The sequence below is a fragment of the Arvicola amphibius genome, chromosome 2 (genome assembly GCF_903992535.2).
Source record: "Arvicola amphibius chromosome 2, mArvAmp1.2, whole genome shotgun sequence".
Classification (NCBI taxonomy): domain Eukaryota; kingdom Metazoa; phylum Chordata; class Mammalia; order Rodentia; family Cricetidae; genus Arvicola; species Arvicola amphibius.
This window is the reverse complement of record NC_052048.2, coordinates 160,255,859-160,276,203: the sequence shown is the minus strand read 5'-3', so window position 1 is coordinate 160,276,203 and position 20,345 is coordinate 160,255,859. Positions and strand designations below refer to the sequence as shown.

General features: G+C 35.0%; 1 protein-coding gene across 1 annotated transcript in view; it reads right to left on the bottom strand.

Moving 5' to 3' along the window:
- The window catches only part of Phf14 (PHD finger protein 14), a 130,112-nt gene that overhangs the window by 13,089 nt on the left and 96,678 nt on the right, over positions 1–20,345 (bottom strand). The window contains exon 17 of the mRNA XM_038319737.2: positions 17,241–17,358. Coding sequence (XP_038175665.1) covers positions 17,241–17,358 — 118 coding nt within the window. The remainder of the gene's footprint in view (positions 1–17,240; positions 17,359–20,345) is intronic.

Here is a 20,345-nt window from a genome sequence, read left to right as displayed (position 1 = left end):
TATATGATGTGAATTTATTGATAATAATTATTATGATATCCAGAATACCTATAAAGGAAGTTTCTTTTCATGTTCTTTTGTGTATTTCATTAAGGCACAAACAAATAAATGATTAGAAAAGTAATTGCTTTACAATTTTGGTGAAATCAAGTGTATTTATGCACAGTGTTGTAAAACTGATATTAAGCCGGGCAGTGGTGGCATATGCCTTTACTTCCAGCACTGGGAGGTAGAGGCAAACGGATCTCTGTGAGTTTGAGGCCACCCTGATCTACAAGAGCTAGTTCCAGGACAGCCCCAAAGTAACACAGAGAAACCCTGTCTTGAAAAGCCCAAAACAAAAAAGTAATAATAAAATAAAATTTCCTAATAAAAATGCATTAACTCCTTTAAGCAAGAGTAGGGCTAAAATAAAAGCTGTGCTCCTATAAACTTTAACAACTAAATCAACAATAATATACTATTGTAAAATGATTTCAAAATGCTAAATACCTTTCAGATATACTGACAAATCAGCATTCATGGGAATTGAAGTTTCAATCTACTGAAATTTATAGTTGCACTATCGTGACTTTTTAAAGGATGTAAAATCTTCATATGAGAAGGTTATTTGTACACAAGAACTGGGGTTGGAGGAATATGCGACATCTTGGGTTCTTCCATGATTTTATTTCTTGGTTCTAGACCATTGTCAGAGGCAACCCTGCTATGATATTCCGTATCAGAGTGTATAAGAGCAATGCAGTCCTAACAATTTTATAACAAGGCCCTTCTCACAAAATCCCACATGTTCAATGGGAATATTAATTCTCTGATGGAGGCGGATTCCTCATAATCACTGGCGGCTCCAGCGTGACACTCGGGATTAAGGTCCTAACACATGGCACTTGGGCGACAGTCAAGCCACAGCAGCAGTAACCTCTGGGAGATAGATTTGACTTGTTCACCCCATTGTACAAATCATTTACAGTGAGCATGTGTTACCTAAAAAATTTGAACAAAATAACACATCAAAACCCAGTTTTGAAAGAAATCTGCCACTTAATTTAAAACCATAAATAAGGAATATGAAAAAATACAACAAATTTAATGTTTATGGTTATTACAGAGAACCTATTAAACTATATAATTTATTTGCAAATGATTACAGCATGCTATCTTTAAAAAGTTACATAGGAATGCATTTTAATTTACATACCACAGTTTAGTAAAATTGTGTTTTATGCCTAGAGAAGCCAATATAAAGCCATAGTCAAGGAATGCAAACCTAAAACCTCAATACAAGGTGAATATTTTCAAAACAACTGAGACGTTATTCCTAAATCTTTAAGAAGCACGGGTTAAGTAATAATATAGTTATGCTCATATTCTGTACAGACATCTAGCTGTCCAACAGAAACCTACCAGTAGTTAGGTGATAGGGATACACTTTCTGGACTGAGGGTAAAGGCACTGTAGATTTTCAAACTCACACACTTGGCATTATGTCAGTCAGTAGGTAATGCTATCACCATGGTAAACAAGGTAACAGTCTGTTCTGAGAACTTATGCAGAAAACCATGGACCATTAACTATTTCAGTGCTTTCCTCCTTTAAAGATATCCTCTCAAGAAAGAACTGGTGACGCTATCACAGCTATAAACTTGCAAGTAAGATGATTTATATGGTTTTCTTCTCCACACAGGGTGAGTATTAGTGATTTTTCTTCAAGCAATGAATTATAGCTGATACCTCAAACCTATTCTATCTAAATATTCTAACCCTGAAAACTGAGAAAACATAAATATTTATTCTATATAAACAGAGCAGATGCCAGATGCAGATAAAAATGATCCATCATGGTGTACTGTACACCACTCTAAAAACAGAGAAGGTCATTGAGTACTACTACTCGCTTGAAAATCCAAGGCGGCTAAAGATGCCAAGAAAACTAAAAATTGGCAGTTTTATGTATTTGGGGTATTAAGTATTTGTTTTCCAAGTTTTATTAATAAACAATGTTTAAAACATTTACTGGAAAAATTCAGTAATAATGCAGTATGACACCAACACCTCTAAACTGAAAATTAATAGGCAGAAAACGTACTTGCTTAATTACCTACTTTATCCTTGCCATTTCTGCTCTTTAAATATTACAGCTATAACCCTTTAAAATTTTGGTTTCTAGCCATAAATAAAGGACATCAAGCCTATAATTCGTGATCCTAGAGAAGCTAAATAAGAAGGTGAATCCAAAGAAAAACATATAGTTATCCTCCTGGATATTGGAAGTAGACAAGATTGCCAGGCAAAAATTGGGAACTTGGGGGTAGGGTGGGAGGAGGGGATGGGTGGATGGGGAGAGAATAGTGTGAAGTGGAGGATGGGGAGAGCTTGGGGGAATGGGATGGTTGGGATATAGGAAGGGTGGATGTGGGAACAGGGAATTATATATCTTAATTAAGGGAGCCATTCTAGGGTTGGCAGAGACTTGACTCTAGAGGGGTTCCCAGGTGTTCAGGAAGACCCCCCAGCTAGTTCCTTGGGCAGCTGAGGAGAGGGAGCCAGAAATGTCCAGATCCTATTGCCATACTCATGAATATCTTGCATATCACCATAGAACCTTCACCTGGCGTTGGATGGAGAAAATGACAGAGCCCCACATTGGAGCACCAGACTGAGCTCCCAAGGTCCTGATGAGGAGCAAAAGGAGGGAGATCATGAGCAAGGAAGTCAGGACCGTGAGGGGTGCGTTCACCCATTGAGACGGTGCGACAGAACTAATGGGAGACCACCAAGTCCAGTTGGAATGGGACTGATGGAACAGGGGACCAAACCGGACTCTCTGAATGTGGCTGACGGTGGAGGAGGACTGAGAAACCAAGGACAACGGCGATGAGCTTGGACTCTACAGCATGGACGGGCTCACTGTGAGCCTTGTCAGTTTGGTTGCTCACCTTCCTGGACTTAGGGGGAGTTGGGAGGACCTTGGACTTAACATAGTGAAGGGAACCCTGATGGCTCTTTGGCCTGGAGAGGGAGGGAGTAGGGGTATGGGTGGAAGGGAGGGGAGGGAAGGGGGAGGAGGAGGGGAGGAGATGGAAATTTTTTAAAAAAAAATGAGAAAAAAATCAAAACATGAAAATACTAATAATTAGGTAGATATTTGTATCACTGCACTGATGCAACATGAATCTAATTTCAAATGATAAAATCTGTTCTTCTTATGGCAACCATATAGCCAATCAGGTTTTGGTGAACTACAGGCAATATAACACAGTGCAAGGAAAATTTAATATCTTATTTTGTATCAAACCAATAAAAATGATTTACTATACTGACATATTCCAAACAATAAAATGAAAAATCTACCTACACAAAATGTGCAACAAAAGAAGTTTTAGTTTTTCCTAGATCATGACTCCTTCATTCTGTGTCTCTATTAACATGCACAGAAACCCATGGAAAACATGTAGACTATGATCAGTCAGATTAACATGCACAGAAACCCATGGAAAACATGTAGACTATGATCAGTCAGATTAACATGCACAGAAACCCATAAAAACATGTAGACCTATGATCAGTCAGTCTAAATTAAAATACACGGAAACCCACGAAAAATATGTAAACTGTACTCAAATAGCCAGCACGTCCTAGTCTTGACAACTATGTGGATGTAGTGAGTTCGGAGTATTTGCTTAAAGGTGATGATCCAGAACAGCTGAAGCTGAACACAGGAAGGATGAGAAGGGTAAATTCCAGTGTGCCTATACCACGTATCAATGTATAAACAAGTAGAGTTTTGTGACTTCCTGTTCACGATGATACATTAATACCTTACTAGGAACAATGAGCTAATCCATATTCTATGGAAAACTTACCAAGTCTCCCACATTCTGCAATCATGTGCCTTAAGTTAGAATCTTACACGATATCAAGTTATCTATTATACTTCTTATGCGTTGTCATTTATTTTTCATTTATTTAAAGGCAATAACAAAATTCCTGGCATACGATATACCATATAACATTTTAAATTACCAATCCCTCAGGATTAGCGTGAAAATAATTCACTGTTCTTTTAAATACAATTCAACTCATCAAAATCCTTTCAATCTAATTTTAAACCAATGATTTATATTTATCTTTATTTCTCTTTCAGTATGAAATCCACCAGAGTGTGACAATTAATTCACTTATTTATGGTAACTTGATCTTGTTCTTTCATATGTCCACATGGAAAGTTACTCAAGTCAAGAACAGAGCTGAAGAACTAATCCCTTAGAACATGACACTAAGTCATGTGTCAACTCTCCTCTAAATAGCACAAGAAAGAAATGAGTACCTATTGAAATACAGTAACTCTGGAGGGCAAAAATGAAAGATATAATTTTTAAAAACAATGCCAAAATTATTTTAATATTTCTCTGTAGTTAATTTGCTACTTTAAAAATAACTCATTTCGGGGCTGGAGAGATGGCTCAGCGGTTAAGAGCATGGCTTGCTATTCCAAAGGTTCTGAGTTCAATTCCCAGCAACCACATGGTGGCTCACAACCATCTGTAATGAGGTCTGGTGCCCTCTTCTGGCTTGCAGGCATATATTGTATACATAATAAATAAATAAATATTAAAAAAAAAAAAAAAAAATAACTCATTTCAATGTTTGAGGGAATTTTAGAGTTACTCAAGCCAGTCAGTTTCTGTGAAAGTGGAAGAACGTATCTGAAAAGTTTTCTACAGTCTTTTCTCATCATATATATATATTGTGTGTGTGTGTGTATTAGCATCTACATAAAATCAGCAATGTTACCTTTTATATTCTCATTTCCCTGAAAAAAACAAAGAATATCTCTAGAAAATTCACTTTTATGAAACTTTAAAAAATTCAGAGTGAAGGAAAAATACACCTTTGTTTTAGAAACATATTTCTTAAGAAATTAAAATTACAAAGGGAAAGTAACAATCATTTATTTGTGCCTGGATGGGTGCTTTGATTCCAAGTTCACTCAAATCATGGGTTTTGAAATTTAGTTAAAGAGATGTAAGACTGAAAAAAGAATCTCAAAAGCAGTATTAGTTTAAATTTTAGTGGCAATGAACCCTATGAAAGTGAGGCTGAATGTAAAATTCAGGATTGAAGCCTGTAGATTGTCAAAGAAGGTAAAAGCAATAAAAATATGGCCAGGGTAGGCTGGGGCTGGTCACATCTGCCATCCCAGTACTGACGCTGGCTTAGAAGGATCACAGAAAGACCAGCCTGCACGTGGCAAGCTCAGGGTCAGTTTAGGCTTCAGGGTGAACTTAAAGTCAGCGTTGGATGCATAGGACTTCATCAAACAAACAAAAGGAGAGCTATTCCTACTAAAACTCAACAGTACATATCTTTTTCTTGGATACTATGCTGAAACTACAATGGAAATGTTTTAGCAATTAAATATTTAGCATAGAAATGAGTATGCAATGTATGTTATGAAATATTGCTGTTATATTTCATTCTGTTAAACATTTATTTGCTTTGATCATTATATAATTGGTTTACCTCTCTATCTCTACAATATCATAAAGCTTGACTGAAAAGAAATAGTGTTAAGTCATGTGAGTTTTGAACTGATTTTGTTTCTAATGAGATAAAGTTGCTCAAAAGGAAGGAATCTGCCTGACTCAGTTTTTGAAGCTTTACAACTCAATGCTGGATAAAATAAAGGTGGTGAAGTATGTCTGCCATAGATTATACTCCAGAAATACGTGAAAGAGAAACATAACCTGAAAGGCTATTGGTAAATGCCAAGTTCCTATTATTTCAAAGATCCCCAAAGTACATTGTAAGGAATGTTATAACTAGAATCCTGTCAAGGGTTGGTCTCCTTGTATGGATGTGTTACATGGTTGACACAATGTTGAGTTTTCAATAATTACAAAGTGATCTGAAACCTTATTTGGCATTTGTGGATTGTTGTATAGTTTTTCCTCTAAGAACTTAATAAATCCATTGTCAAAAATGTACCAATACACCAAATCTACTTACTGAACACTGAAGTTCAGGAGCACGGCACACTGAAGACTATCTGGTTCATGTTAATGTGGCTGAGTGGGAGCTGCCAGCTGCTTGCTACCTCTGCCTAGCATCAGGACAGTGTTTATAGACTGTCACTCCAGTAAGAGGTCAAATTTCACAGTTCTAAGTAAGGTTTATATTAAATGTATAACTATTTCACACTGCCATAACGTCAAAAACTTGTAAACTGAAATCATCAGTGGGAATTAGCTCTCCAAGCTTGTATAGGTTATTATCCCAATAGAGAGCAGCAGACAATAGTAACAAATGAATCTATTATTCACTTCTCAGTTATTCCTATGCCCACTCTGTACAGAACACAAAACTGGCTTAGGGGAAAAAACCAGCTTAACACCTAAATATTAAGGAAATATTAATAAGGTAATATGAAGGAAAATATCAATATCAAAGTTATTTATGCCAGTGTTTCTTACCTGCTTTCTTCCTTCGGTTATCACCTCAAACGTTTCTTAAAGAAATATTCTCCTCTGAAATTTTACTGCTATAGATTTTAACGATCCATTTATGCATTGTTTGTAGAACTGAACTTCATATATATAAAAATATATAAACCTTAACTATTTCATTACAATGCTGTGAACAAGGTTAAACATGACTAAATACAATTTTAGGGAGGTTGAGACAACTTTTAATGCAGAAACCTAAGAATTTCTCCAACCCCATAGCTAATATCTATACACACTGGTTTATTTACTATTTTCTTTAGTGTCAACACACCTGCAACACAGCAGCTAAAAATGACAACTGCACCACTAAAGAGTTCTGGTGTTGCTTTGTTTTTTTTTTTCTTGAGCCACGATCTCACTCTGTAGCCCCTGCTGAAGTGGAACTCATAGTAATCCTCTTGCTTTGGCCTCTGAGTTTTAGGATTACAGGTATGAGTCACTACATCCAGTCTACACTTTTTAGGATGTTACAATGATAGGATACGGCAAAATGGCAAAAACAAAACAAGCAAACAAACAGCACCCTAACCATGCCAATCCCCAGTCTTTTTTAAGAAGGTAAAACAGAGTTACCATGTAAATTATTTGCACCATCTATTCTCCAGTCCTGAATGCTGACAACAATTCTGAACACCTGGCCCCATTCATAATACAGAGCACTTAACGAGGAGGATTTATTATTTGTCAGTAACAATGATTAAATATAGTAAAATAAAGAGATGAAACAGTCTACAGAGTTACAAAGCTGATATAAATTTGAAGAGCTTGAAATTCTTTCAGTCTGATCTGAGAAAGACACTCGTCATGAAAACACTGGCCGACTGAACTACCTAGCAGCCTCGCCTTTACCTACCATACTGTCTCGGCACTGTGCAAGTTAACAGCTGCTGGCTGAGTTCATCCTTATCAAACTGACCGTAATGCTATAAAAAATGAAGAATTTAAAAAACAAAAACCACAAAATAGAACAGACTTTACAAAGAAAAGATAGGAAGCTAGTTATGACAAAATATATTGACAAATTAATGTTAGTGGTGCTACCCACGAAAAAAAAGAAAAAAAAGCCTGCTTACTATTTCTATCTCCCTCTCTTCTGCCTTCTGTTTTTAACACCATCTGACTTTAACAAGACACATCTGAATGTATCATAAGTTAATTCCTTATCAATTTTCATACATCATCCTTTACCTTGGTCAGCCAGCTGAAAATTATGTTAGCCATAAATTAGCTTTAAACAAGCTTGGAATCAGGTTGGAACTGGTTTTCAAATTAAAGAGGCTTCAGTATATTACAAGCTGCTGTCATTTTATTACCCCAATCAATTTTGTCTGGCCTGAGGTAGAAGGAAAATGAATGCTGTCTTCATTTGCAATGGGTTTATCTCCTACAACAGGCTCTGGAAATATAACTGCAGCAATGAATTGAAAGCTAAGGTTACATTTAACATTGCCAACACAGAAAATTGTTGTTCCTTAACAAAGTTTGAGTTACAATGGAAAAAAAAAGACAAAGAGCATTTCCAATAATAACAGTTAAGTCAACGTAATATTTAAATAAATTAAAATTACCTTCAAATAAAAAACCCTGTAAAAACACAGGAAGTGTTAAACAACTTATCAGTATATATTTCTACCTTAATCTCAATGGAAAAAACATTTCATTTGTTTTCTTATGGACAAAGGCAGTCAGATAGAACCTAGAGACTTATCAGCATAACCCTCATTCTCTCTAGACTCTAAACAAAGCTAGACGAAGTAGACATCCTCCGTGTTAACACGAGGAGACCGAGGCAGAGAGAGGACCTCAGTTACTCTCTTACACATATTTCTCAACAGTTTGGTTCTGACACTGTTACCACTGAACATGCACAGTGACTAGTGTAGGGGCACAAAGCGTATCCAAGAGACAAACTGTTTAGAAATAATACATCATACAAAGATGGCATAGTGTTTACACACCTGTAATCTCAACACTTGGGAGGCACAGTCAGGGCAGATGAGCAATTCAAAACCTCTCTGGTTTCAATTTGAGGACGGCTTGGGTAGTATGAGACCCTATTTCAAAAACCCAAACTATAATAACAAAACCAAACTAAGTAATACAGAATAAAACCAAGGTGAGAGACCAGAGGGGTGGGTCACCAAGTGAATTCAGGGTGAGTTCCCTGTCAGTGCCAATCCCAGTTTTGTGCGGCTACTCATAGAACATGGAAAGTAAGAAAGGTTTCTGTCTCTGTCAAGATCTACTTAGCTTTGTTCCGCTCGACCTGACATTGGCATGTTTCCTTCTATAGAGCGAGTTTCACAAAATGGTTCCACAGGTCTATACTTTAGCACTGAACTTGCTGCTAATCATTAGATTCATCAAGTAACAAGATCATTACTTCTGAAGATCTTGATAGACTCAACTAATAAATGTTGGCAGCCAGAGCACTCACTGGCCACAGCTGACCTGGACATCATTCTGTCTTTAACGATTGTGTAAGTCGGTGGTTACCAGGAATTTCTAAGCTAATTTTTCTTACCAATAAAAAATTTAAAGCATTTGGACTAGATTATATTCTAATTCTTTAAGCATATAAGTACCAATAAAATACACTCAGTAGTTTCTTTCCCTCTTTTTTATTCTAAAAAGAAAAAGCAAGTTTTATTATTCCATACAATTAAGTCATAGCTAACAAAATATATTATACAAATATCATTTTAAAAGCCTGCAGGGTATGCAATCCCTGTTTGGGAGTTGAAACATGTAAGGGAACTAGCTGGGGCGGGGGCAATCTAGTTTGTTAGGCAAGCTCCAGTACAAATGAGAGATTGCCTCAAAAAAGAAGGTGCAAGACTCCCGAGGAATGGATACATGAGGCTGTCCTCTGGTGTTTACACATGTGCATATATATTTACACACATATACTTGCACACACACAAGTACCTGCATGCACAGAAAATGAAAAGAACTATCATGAAAGTTTCTAAACAAATTAGACATTAGCTAGTTCACTGGTGGACGGCTCATCTTTTTTAAAATATTAATTAAAATATTAAATTTTAATTTATTCTGTCTGCATGTATCCCCACAGGCCAGAAGAGGGCACCAGACATCATTACAGATGGTTGTGAGCCACCATGTGGTTGCTGGGAATTGAACTCAGGACCTTTGGAAGAGCAGGCAATGCTCTTAACCACTGAGCCATCTCTCCAGACCATGGACTGCTCATCTTAAGTTTAGAAAAATATTCCAAGAAATCTTTTTCATATGATTTAGCCCAACTATAGCAAAGATTTTTAAATTCTAATTCATGACTGGAATATCCTAGGCACTGCTAAAAACACATGTATGTATAATTATGATAGTAGATTTTAAGAGTTACATGGAATTAGAAGGTACAAATAAAGTACAGCAGGAAGTGAGGGACCAGAAGCATTGTGATTGGCTCCAAGAATTAAAAACAAATTATGGATAATAAACATTTGAAGGAAACTATGGCAGCTAGATAGTATTTCACAGAAATGCTATAGAATAAATTTACAGGGTCAAGATTTATATATAATTGTCTTACTATATTCCAGCATAAAAGAGAAGGTTCTGCACAGTTAAGAATAATGTGTAATTTTTAGCCAACAAATTATGTGACACATATAAACATACAGTACGTCTGCAAAGACAAGGAAATACCGGAACACATAAATGGACTACAGCTTCCTCTACAATTTTCCGCAGAAAACATTTTCCTCCAAGGTTAATTATGTGCCTTTAGACAAACTTGGTATTCTTCACCTCAGGAGTAAAAAAATTAAATTTCCATTTTAAAAGTATTTGCTATAATCAAGTTATATATTAACAGAAATGCTGAGTAAACTAGGTAGTAACAGAAATGATTCTAAAGACATGATTTTTAAATTTGCTGAAGAGATATTTTCTTCTCTTTCATCTTTTCTGCATATTTGGGTCATGGCTGGCACAGATTTATGCCCAGATATCTTCTGTGCACCAATAAATAGCCTCAGGCCCCTAAAGCACAATCCAGGACACGTATTACTTAAATACTCCCTTTTGGCAAAAGTAAGCATTAAAAGTAATTTAAAGAATAGCTAACGCAGGACTGTGGAGAAGCAGACAGTTAAAATATTATAAAAGGTGTATTAACCACCTGGCTCTTTGTCTTTGAGGGAGTAGAGAAAAACCCTACCATAGGAGTTTCCAGTCTAGCTTGTAAAGATAACCTGGCCACAAATGATGGCAGGGCCAAGAAACCCCTGCTGAATGCCAAAACGAACAGCCTTACAGAAGAAGCATACAAGAAATTCAGTCCAGTCCTGAGGATTACAAACTAGGATTTAAGATATCTACCATGGTTTAGACATGATTTTTTTTTCATCTAAGGGTCCCTATGCTCATGCTTGGCAGTGTTAAAGAGTATTCCAACAATTAAGGTTTAAGGTCTTTAGGCCATTGAGCACACAGCTCCCAGAGGTAGGTTATGCGGTTCTCTCATCCTTGCTAATTCTCATGAGAAAACTGCTATGAAAGAGCAAGTCTGATTCTAGAGTCTCCAGCTTCTGATCTCTTCACAGATCTCTCTCTAGTGAGTTCCTGCTTCTGTGATGCCATCTACCACAAGATTCCTCCACCACAGCAAAACAATGCCACTGTTATGACCCTGAACCTCTTTTATTTTTAAATAAATAAACTTATTTATTTATTATTTTACACCACTTCCCTCCTCTCCTCCCAGTCCCTCCCACCCTGTCCCCACCCCCCAATCCACTCCTCTTACATTTCTGTTTAGAGAAGGGCAGGTCTCCCAGAGTATCAACAAAACAAGGCATATCAAGTTGCAATAAGACTAAGCACTTCCCCACATATTAACTGACTTATTAAAGAGCATTTTGTTGTAGTGGGCTCTTGCAGCTGCCTAATTACATTAACAAAATAAATAAAACCCAATACCTTATACTCACAACTTGCTACATGCTACCTAAACATCTTGAGAACAGATTTACAAACACAACTAATAACCTGAATTTATAATTCTAACTTAAAAATATAACAAAAATATTATTTGATTTTAAAAGTTGAAAAAACAGTAAACCTTTTAAGGACTCAGAACTGGCTCAGAAATGGTTGCATATGAGGTAAGTGCCTATAAACTCAGCTTTCTGAAGGCAGAGAAGGAAGGAGCTGATGGTAAAAGGTCATCTTCAACTAAATACACATTTAAGGTCACCTAGAGCTATATAAGGTGATCTCTCAAAGGAAACAACAAACAATACCCTCCCACAAAAAAAATGAAAAAAAAAGAAAGGAAATGAGAAAAGAATATACTGCTGACAAAAATGCCTTGATGCAGCTTGAAGTTTTCAAAATGTTTCTAAGAAAGAAAGAAAATCACCTCTATAAGCATACTGTACGAGTTCTCAAACCAACGAAGCAGATAATCATGTGTAGCTATTATTTAAGGTACATTTAATAAAGCCATAATTTCAATGAAGGTGCAACCCTAACATAAACCTTTAAAAGAATCATTAGAAAAAACACTGAGGTTGCATCTTCAGTGATCAAAGATTAGGTTGAGCATACAAAAAAGTCCTAAGGAAATAAAGGAACAACACATCTAACCTATAATTTAAGGATATCTGATATCAGAAAAATGTCATTGAGCTAGGACACAGATGTGAACAGGATAGAATGAAAACATTATAAATATAGTTTTGGCTGACAAAAGATAGGGCCTATTATCTGACTTTTTATAGGTGGGATGAAAATTTCACACTATGACTCAGGAACAAACAATTTAACACAATACCACAAGCTAACCCAATTGAGCCAGAATGGCATTATATAAACATTTAGTTCATTTACAAACAAGGTCTTTTTTGAAATTAAGAAAAATTATGACTGACAAACTGAACAGTGAAGAAAATCCTACCAAAGACCTACAGACAATGGAACAGAGTGGGAAGCGGGAGAGGTAATCTTCCCCAGGCAAAAATCACATCAACTGGTTGTCCAGTGCCAGATGGTCAGTCCTGAAAACATACATAGAAGATAAATATATCCAGAAATGTATATATGAATGCAATAACAACTGAGGAAAAAAGGGGCCATGAATTTGAAAAAGAGATGATGTGAAGGTTAAGGGGAGGGCTTGGAGGGGAAAAAAGAGAAGGGAGAAACATTTTGCAGATGGTTTCTGAGTTGAACTACAAACTAGGACGTAATGGCTCACCTACCACATGCTCCTGTCAAGGTTTGAGGGTAGAAATCACAAGTCACTTTCAGGAGTAGACTCTCTCCTCCTACCTTGCTGAGGGGGGGTTCTCTTGCTAGTCTTGTCTCACTGCATACCACTAACTGGCCTGTGAGCTTCCAGGCAATGTTCCTTTTCCTGCCTCCCATCTCATTGTAGGAATATTGGGCTTACAGACCCATTCTCAAGTGTCTGGTTTTTTCCCATGGATTCTAAGACAGAACCTAAGGATATGTTGTCTGGCTTGCACACCCAGTGCCTTTGGGTGCAATCTCACTGCCCCTGATAAATTGTCTTAAACCCATCTTTGGTTGGTACTATTTTTTAATTTAATGTATTTTATCTTTTCATTTCAGTTTCTCGCTAAAGATTCAAGAAACGTGAAAAAGCTAATATGCTCCCCTGGTCCTGAAATATCCATCACCTGTTATAGCAGCATGTTTTCAGTTAAATAGAATAGTTTCTGAGTTTCCTCTTACGTTCACATCACTTAGATGTTTTCCTACGATTCCTATTAAGATCTGACAAAACCACTGCTTAAATCATGACCTGTTAAGTAATTCGGAGGATCACCATCCTATATTTAATATAAAATATAAATTACTGACGAAAAAATTTCAACCTTTCAGAAAAATATACATTTCGAAAAATATTTAATAGGATAGTATGTAATTTTAGTAGTTAAGATAAACATCGATGTCCTAGTTTTAAAATGTGTTAGTTATAAGGATAGCTACCACGGCCTCTTAACTCTAGAAAGAAATTGATATTTTTCTGTGTTGTAAGGAGGCTGCTTGTTTGTTCTTGGCTGCAAAGAACAGAAATAATCACACAGAAACTATATTAATTACAACATTGCTTGGCCTATTAGTTTATACATAGTTCTAGATCACTTTTATTTCTTAAATTAACCCATTACTATTATTTTATATTTTACCACGACACTTGTGGCCTACCAGCAAGGTTCTGGCTGGCGGCTGGTGTCTTTCTCCTCTGATGGCTCTATAGCGTCTCTCTGACTCTGCCTTCTTTCTCCCAGTCTTCAGTTTAGTTTTCCTGCCTAGCTCTATTCTGCTAAGCCACTCACCAAAACAGATTTATTCATTAAGCAATAAAAACAGCACATAGACAGAAGGACTTCCCACACTATTTTTGCATGTAAAGTTACACATAACCTCATACTACTTAATGTGAAACTCTGAAAGAAACAAGAAAACTCTACTTGGCATGTAAAAAGGCAAAGTAGGAAGCAGGAAATAGAATTTCACATTGCTTTATTAAAAAATAACCTCTCTCTCTCTCTAACAGATTTTTCCATATCTTGAATGGTGAGAAGGTAAATGAAAACTCAGCAAATATTAGTGAAGAACATTCAATAAGGTCTAATCATTGTGTCCAATGCCAGAACCACATCAGGATGGTGAAATGGTGTTTTATTTCTTTCAGACATGTTAAAGTTAGAAAGTTAAAATCCAGCCTGCATCCATTTGCAATTCTAGAGGTCAAATGAATAGTTAAAAGTATTAGAAAATCCTTTTTTATGGGTCTGTTACAAGCTTCAAATTTAAAAGAACTTTTAAGGATATATCATTTTAATTTTATATTTTTCATAAATCTTCACAATACATAAAATTCAGACATTAAATTTCCATACACTAAGTTCAATTAAATGTGCTTGTTTAATGTATTGTGGCAAGATACTCCTTGGGGAGACTGTTCTATTAAGTTCCCAAAGAGGCACAAATGTCAAAACGATTTCACTTGAAAATGAATACATTGATATTTTATTTTTATATATCAGTTGTAGAATTTTAATTACTGATTGCAAAAAAAATGTATAAAATAAAATATCTGAACAACTGTACTTCTCCTACTTTGACATTTCTACTCCAAATGACCATCAAGAAATGCCAACTGTATCAGGTATGTAATGATATTGGTTCTAGAAGCTCTAACATAAGAATTTAGAAGAAAATTTCTATGCATGAAAGTTCAGAATTTATTACGGTTATACACATTTTAACTGTGCATAAGTGTAGCACACAAGGAAGACAAACTAAGAGTGAACGAAAGCAAAGTTGCCACCCTTAGACAGCTCATCTTATAGAAGTAGATAGTGAGCTGTCATGTAAACTCTACAGCTGTTTCTAAAAAAAGAATTGGAACAAGGATAAAAAGATAGGAAAGTAACAGACACAGTCACTGTACTTGTACCTCAATCTGCAGTGGGACCAGTGAATAATAAGACCTGGAATAGTTACTATAAAATAAATATTGCTAAGAGAGACATACATGGATCTAATCTACATGGGAACTAGAAAAAGACAAGATCTCCTGAGTAAATTGGGAGCATGGGGACCATGGGAGAGGGTTGGAGAAGAGAGGAAAGGATGGGAGGGGAACAGAGAAAAATGTAGAGCTCAACAAAATCAACAAAAGTTAAAAAAAGAAATGTTTATGTTCATTAAACCATGTCAGATCCATTTACTTCATTTTGGGTATATGTTGACAAAGCTGTTGAGATCTCTATCAAGGATGGCCTGGGAAGAACTGTGCAATACTGTTAAGAACACGATACTAAGCCTAGTATACATCATACATGTAAGTGCATGTACTTACCTATGTGTGTACCTGTCGAGCCCAGAGTTTGATGTCATCAATCTTTCCCTACCACTCAGACTTTCTCATGAACTCCAGAACTCACTATTTTGGTTAGAATGTCTGGCCAGTCTCTGGCTCTGCCAGTGCTAGGCTTTCTGCAAATTCCGGTGGTCTGAGCTTGTGTCCCTGTGCTTACCTGCACAGCAATGCTCTCTCCCTACCCTGGGTCTGAGGTTGTGTTCCTGTGCTTACCTGAACAGCAATGCACTCTACCTACTGAGCCACCTCCCCAGCCCTGTATCTGTGATATTCTTAGTGAAGAGGCATAATACAAAGAAAACATCAGTAAGTTGCATTATATAAAATAAATGCTCTATGTTTAATAAAAATGGGTAAGTGTGAGAGTTAAGGAAAATTTAGGAAGAGTCCATAACTAGAGATGAGAAAATATGAAAACAAAATTCAATATATGATCCTATCAGGACAATTTGTAATAAAGACCATTACTGAGATGGAAAATTTGTAAAACTAAGGATTAGATGGGAAGGCATCAATATAAGCTTTCTTATTTTTGATGGTTGGTTATATTAGTAAATATAGGACAATATTTAAACACTACAAAATTTAAGACAGAGATGTGATTGTATCTTCAAAAAGACTACTTTGCTACAGGACGTTTACAATTTAAGTATATTCATGAAATAAATAATTTATTCACCAATTTTAAAAACATTATATTTGTCAATTAATTTTATGTACCTATTCTTTAGTGCTAAATCCCACATACACAAACCCTCACTAATATACAACTAGGTAAGTAGACCTACCAAAACTAAGTCAGCTGTGATAAAATTGGTATAAGAGTTAATTGTATTTTTATAAGCGTAATTTTTAGAGTCTAGAAATATTTCAAACTTTTTACGCACATTATAAAACGTATTCAGACATGGACATTAAAATAGAATACCATACAGAATTAAGTTAAATGTCACTTTGTTTCACACCTCATTTGGAGATCCCTAGTGAAAGGAACACTAAAAGAGCAGCACATCTGGGCGGCTCTTCAGATGCTGTCTACAGCACAGGGAACTGGAATATTACCAGACACTAACGGCACTAGATTTAGGCACCAGCAGGGAAAGCAGCACTTATAAGACTCAGAGGTGATTCACTATGTCAAATAAGGATGAGGAGGCTTCTGAATGATGCTGGGCATTTGGTTTCAGTAAGTAGATGGAAGTAGAAATGCAGGGGAACACAAATCATAGGTCAGAAGAAAATATACAGCTTTTCTAGGCACATAGCATTAACTAATGATAATACTATCCATAAGTGACCAAAAATTTGAACCTAAAGACAAAAGTTTCAGAAGGCCTCTGTGTCAACCTAGAAGAAATCTTGACTACCCATGAATATCTGGTTTGATAACATGAGAGTTAACCTGTATTGATTCAATTTATTTTTTTAAAAAGTATCACTGTCATACTACAATAAACATTTACTGCCATTATCTTTGTATGAAATAATAATAATATTGGTAACACACAGCTGATCAGAATGTCCTTGTTCAAATATATTTAGGACTTTTGTAAAATTAATACAAGGACCAAGAATCTGGTTATTCTTTCACTCACAGTAAAGAAGCAAATAAAAAATAAAACTATAAACTGCCATAATTTAAGGTAATATTGATATTTTGAAGAAGAAAATCAGAGTTTATTTTAGAAGATAAACTATTGAACTTATTTGAATTTTATCTTTTATATTTAGCTAATAATAATAATGGTTTTTTTTTCATTTTTAAAATTAGAAAGTTGATATTGTGATATAGAAAAGTTGTCCAGAGAAAGGACCCAGCCTTTTTTCTTCAAGACTTTTGGCCTTACCTTAGAAGATGAAGAATCACATTCCTGACATATCCATCCATAGCCTGTTTGTTTAGGAGATTTTTTCAAAGGAGGATCTAAACAGCCAAAATGGTAGCACAGTCTGCATTCATCACATCTGTAGGGCAAGCAGATTCACAGTGTATCTAAATATTGAAAACATTTCTTTCAAAGACAAATGGCAAAGTGTTATACATTACTACTTTAACACTTAACTTAGGAGATTCTAAAATTAATGTTTATTAATAAAGGTGATCTAAATCTGAAGTAAATTCGTAGAGGAACATGAAGCAATCATAAACATTTCAAGGAAATGTCACTCAGAACATTATGATAGCAAAATGTTGAAAGTATATGAAAGGTAAAATATGAATAAATATATATGTGTAATCATATGTGCAAAATACTAGCAGTCAAAGATTCAGATTGGAACTAATAGAATTAGCCATTTATCCAGCAAACTGTTTACAGAAGTCTAAGCTATAATTATTGTCATACAAATTATACTTCATTTCTGTATTTTTCCAAGTTAAAGTACACTGTAAATGAACTTTCTGACATTTATAGCATGCTAACATAACGTACAGCAAATACAATCTTTGTAAGTTAAGTAACAGAATATTTAAATATACAGGAAGAAACCACTTCAAGAATTGAATATTACTAGTTTTTGCCAACTTCTCAGTACACTTGGTGTCTCGAGTACTTCCAAGGATATCTTATACCTGGTATGTGTTTTTATAGTGTCTTGCCTCATATGATGTACATAATCTAAGAAAACTACCATACCTATTCTTCGTTTCAGACACTCTCATCCTGCTGACAATGAAGAAAAATCTGTATTATTTCAGTGTTTTTAAAAAGAATTTTTCATCAACTGGAATAACAAGACTAAAATTTAACAACCAATACCAAGTTGTATATATCTTACAGAAGGGGTATATTCCTGACTTTCTTTGTGCTTTAGATTAAAAAGAAATACTATTGTTAACCAACTGAGTTCCCTTATTACTCATTTTTCACTAGTGTGTTAAAAGTCAATTAATTTACAAGCAAAACACCAAGAAAGAAATTTATTAAGCACACTTCTTGAATACAATATAAAATTCCTATTTAATAAGCATTGGGAAAATACAGAAACGAATAATCTTATGCATATGCCACAGAATGGGAAAAAAACTAACTTCAAGAAATGATCACAATACAGTAAATGATAATCTATATTTTTAGTAAAAATGTCTTACCATGTTACAAAAACCTAGCCTCTCATGAACCCATTTCAGGATTCAAGAGCCAAGCTATCGAGGCACAAGCAGTGTGAGACAGTTACTTGCCACTGCTTACTCATTATTTCTCCACAACTCATTCCTTAGCAAAGAAGCAAGTGAACAAACTTTTCTCAAACCTTTGAGACTCAAAGAATTAATTATATATACATTTACTGTTATTTCACTTACAGGAGCAAATAAAATGAAACAGAACTAATAAATGCTATATATTATACCATTGTCTGAAATTTAAAAAGCCAAAAATAAATTACAAATTTTAAATGTTCAAATACTGTTGCTCTGGAATTTAAAAAATAAGATTATATACCTAATTTCAAATGTAAAATAAGAATACCATATAGGAAGCCCAGAAAATTTAGGGTCTTCCTTTCTCAATTGAACTAATTTACATTTCAGTAGCTAAAATGTCCATTCCAGTAAATACTGGGGTACAGAAACCTTTGAAGTATGACTTTTTCTAAGCTGAAGAGAAGGTCCAGAGCTGTAGTTAGGAAGGAAACAAGGCTTCAAGTACAGGGACTGATATGCCACTAACCCTTGATTGATAGAAAGTTTATAAAGAATATCATTATTAGGTTCATATCATTATTTGAATACATAAAATATTTTCTTCTCGTTTGCTATACTAGGATCATCAGTCTGAATTACAGTTGGTACTGTATTTCTCTGTCAAATTTCTGTAGTTAAAATATCATTCAGCTGCTGTTTTGCCTGATCCCTTACATTCAAATTTTTAGAATTCTTACTTGCTTAAAAACTACGAGCCATTGTCTCCTAATATTATCAGTATATTTTTTACAACAACAATTTTCTCGAAGAAACGTCTTGTGTAGAATTCAGACCACCAAAAGTATTAAGACTGTGAAACTGACAATGTTTGAGATGAGGCATCTAAAAATACATTGAAAATTTTAAATGATCCAATACCTGTTCTGGTATTGGAAGCTCTTTCAGAAGATGCTGTGAAGCATTTGCTCTTTTGAGATGACCTAATTCTTCCTGATACCTTCATCAGGGTCCATTTCAGGACGTCTTTTTCATGATGGTGGACAACTGGGAGTGTTAGGATAGTTCTCTAAGGTCCTTGCTTACTCACCAGGAAGTAAAAGCTGCAACTCCAAGTTTAAATAGCATAAAGCGGTGGTCTCTACCCTTAGCAACCACCAAAATCCAAGAGACAGAAAGAAAAAGACAGAGAGAAACACCCCATTTGAAATTAACAGGTTTGCCAAGTAAATAATAAATGTAAGATATCCAAAGGAATTTTACAAGTTATTTGCATATAGAAAAATTCATTAATTCTGTTAAGCTGAAAATAGAATCATAATTTTAGGTACTGGTAACAATTATAACCTAAACATCAGAGGTTAGATCTAGCAGAATTTGCATTAATGAAAAGGCCATTGATAAATTTCATAGATATCATTAAAATTCTCAAAACACAAAATATAGAAGACTAAAATAATAAACTATACATCACATGCACACGTCACTATAAAATCTTTATCAAAACTTAGTAACTAGCAAATTTTGGCTACACAGAAAATTCAAATATATTTAAAGCTCAAAAACTAAGTCTATAATGGTTATACCCTGGAAACTATAATAGGGTAAAAACAGTTACTTATCAATTTTACTTAGTTTCCACTTCTATTAAGTACTTGAAAACATTTCAACTGTAGCAATACACATACTTAATTTGTCAAGATAAATAAATAAAAATACGTTTTCAAAGGAAGTTAATGACCCACAAAAATAGTGATATAACACAACATACTTTATTAAGCAAATGTGTGTGTAATAAAACATTATTATA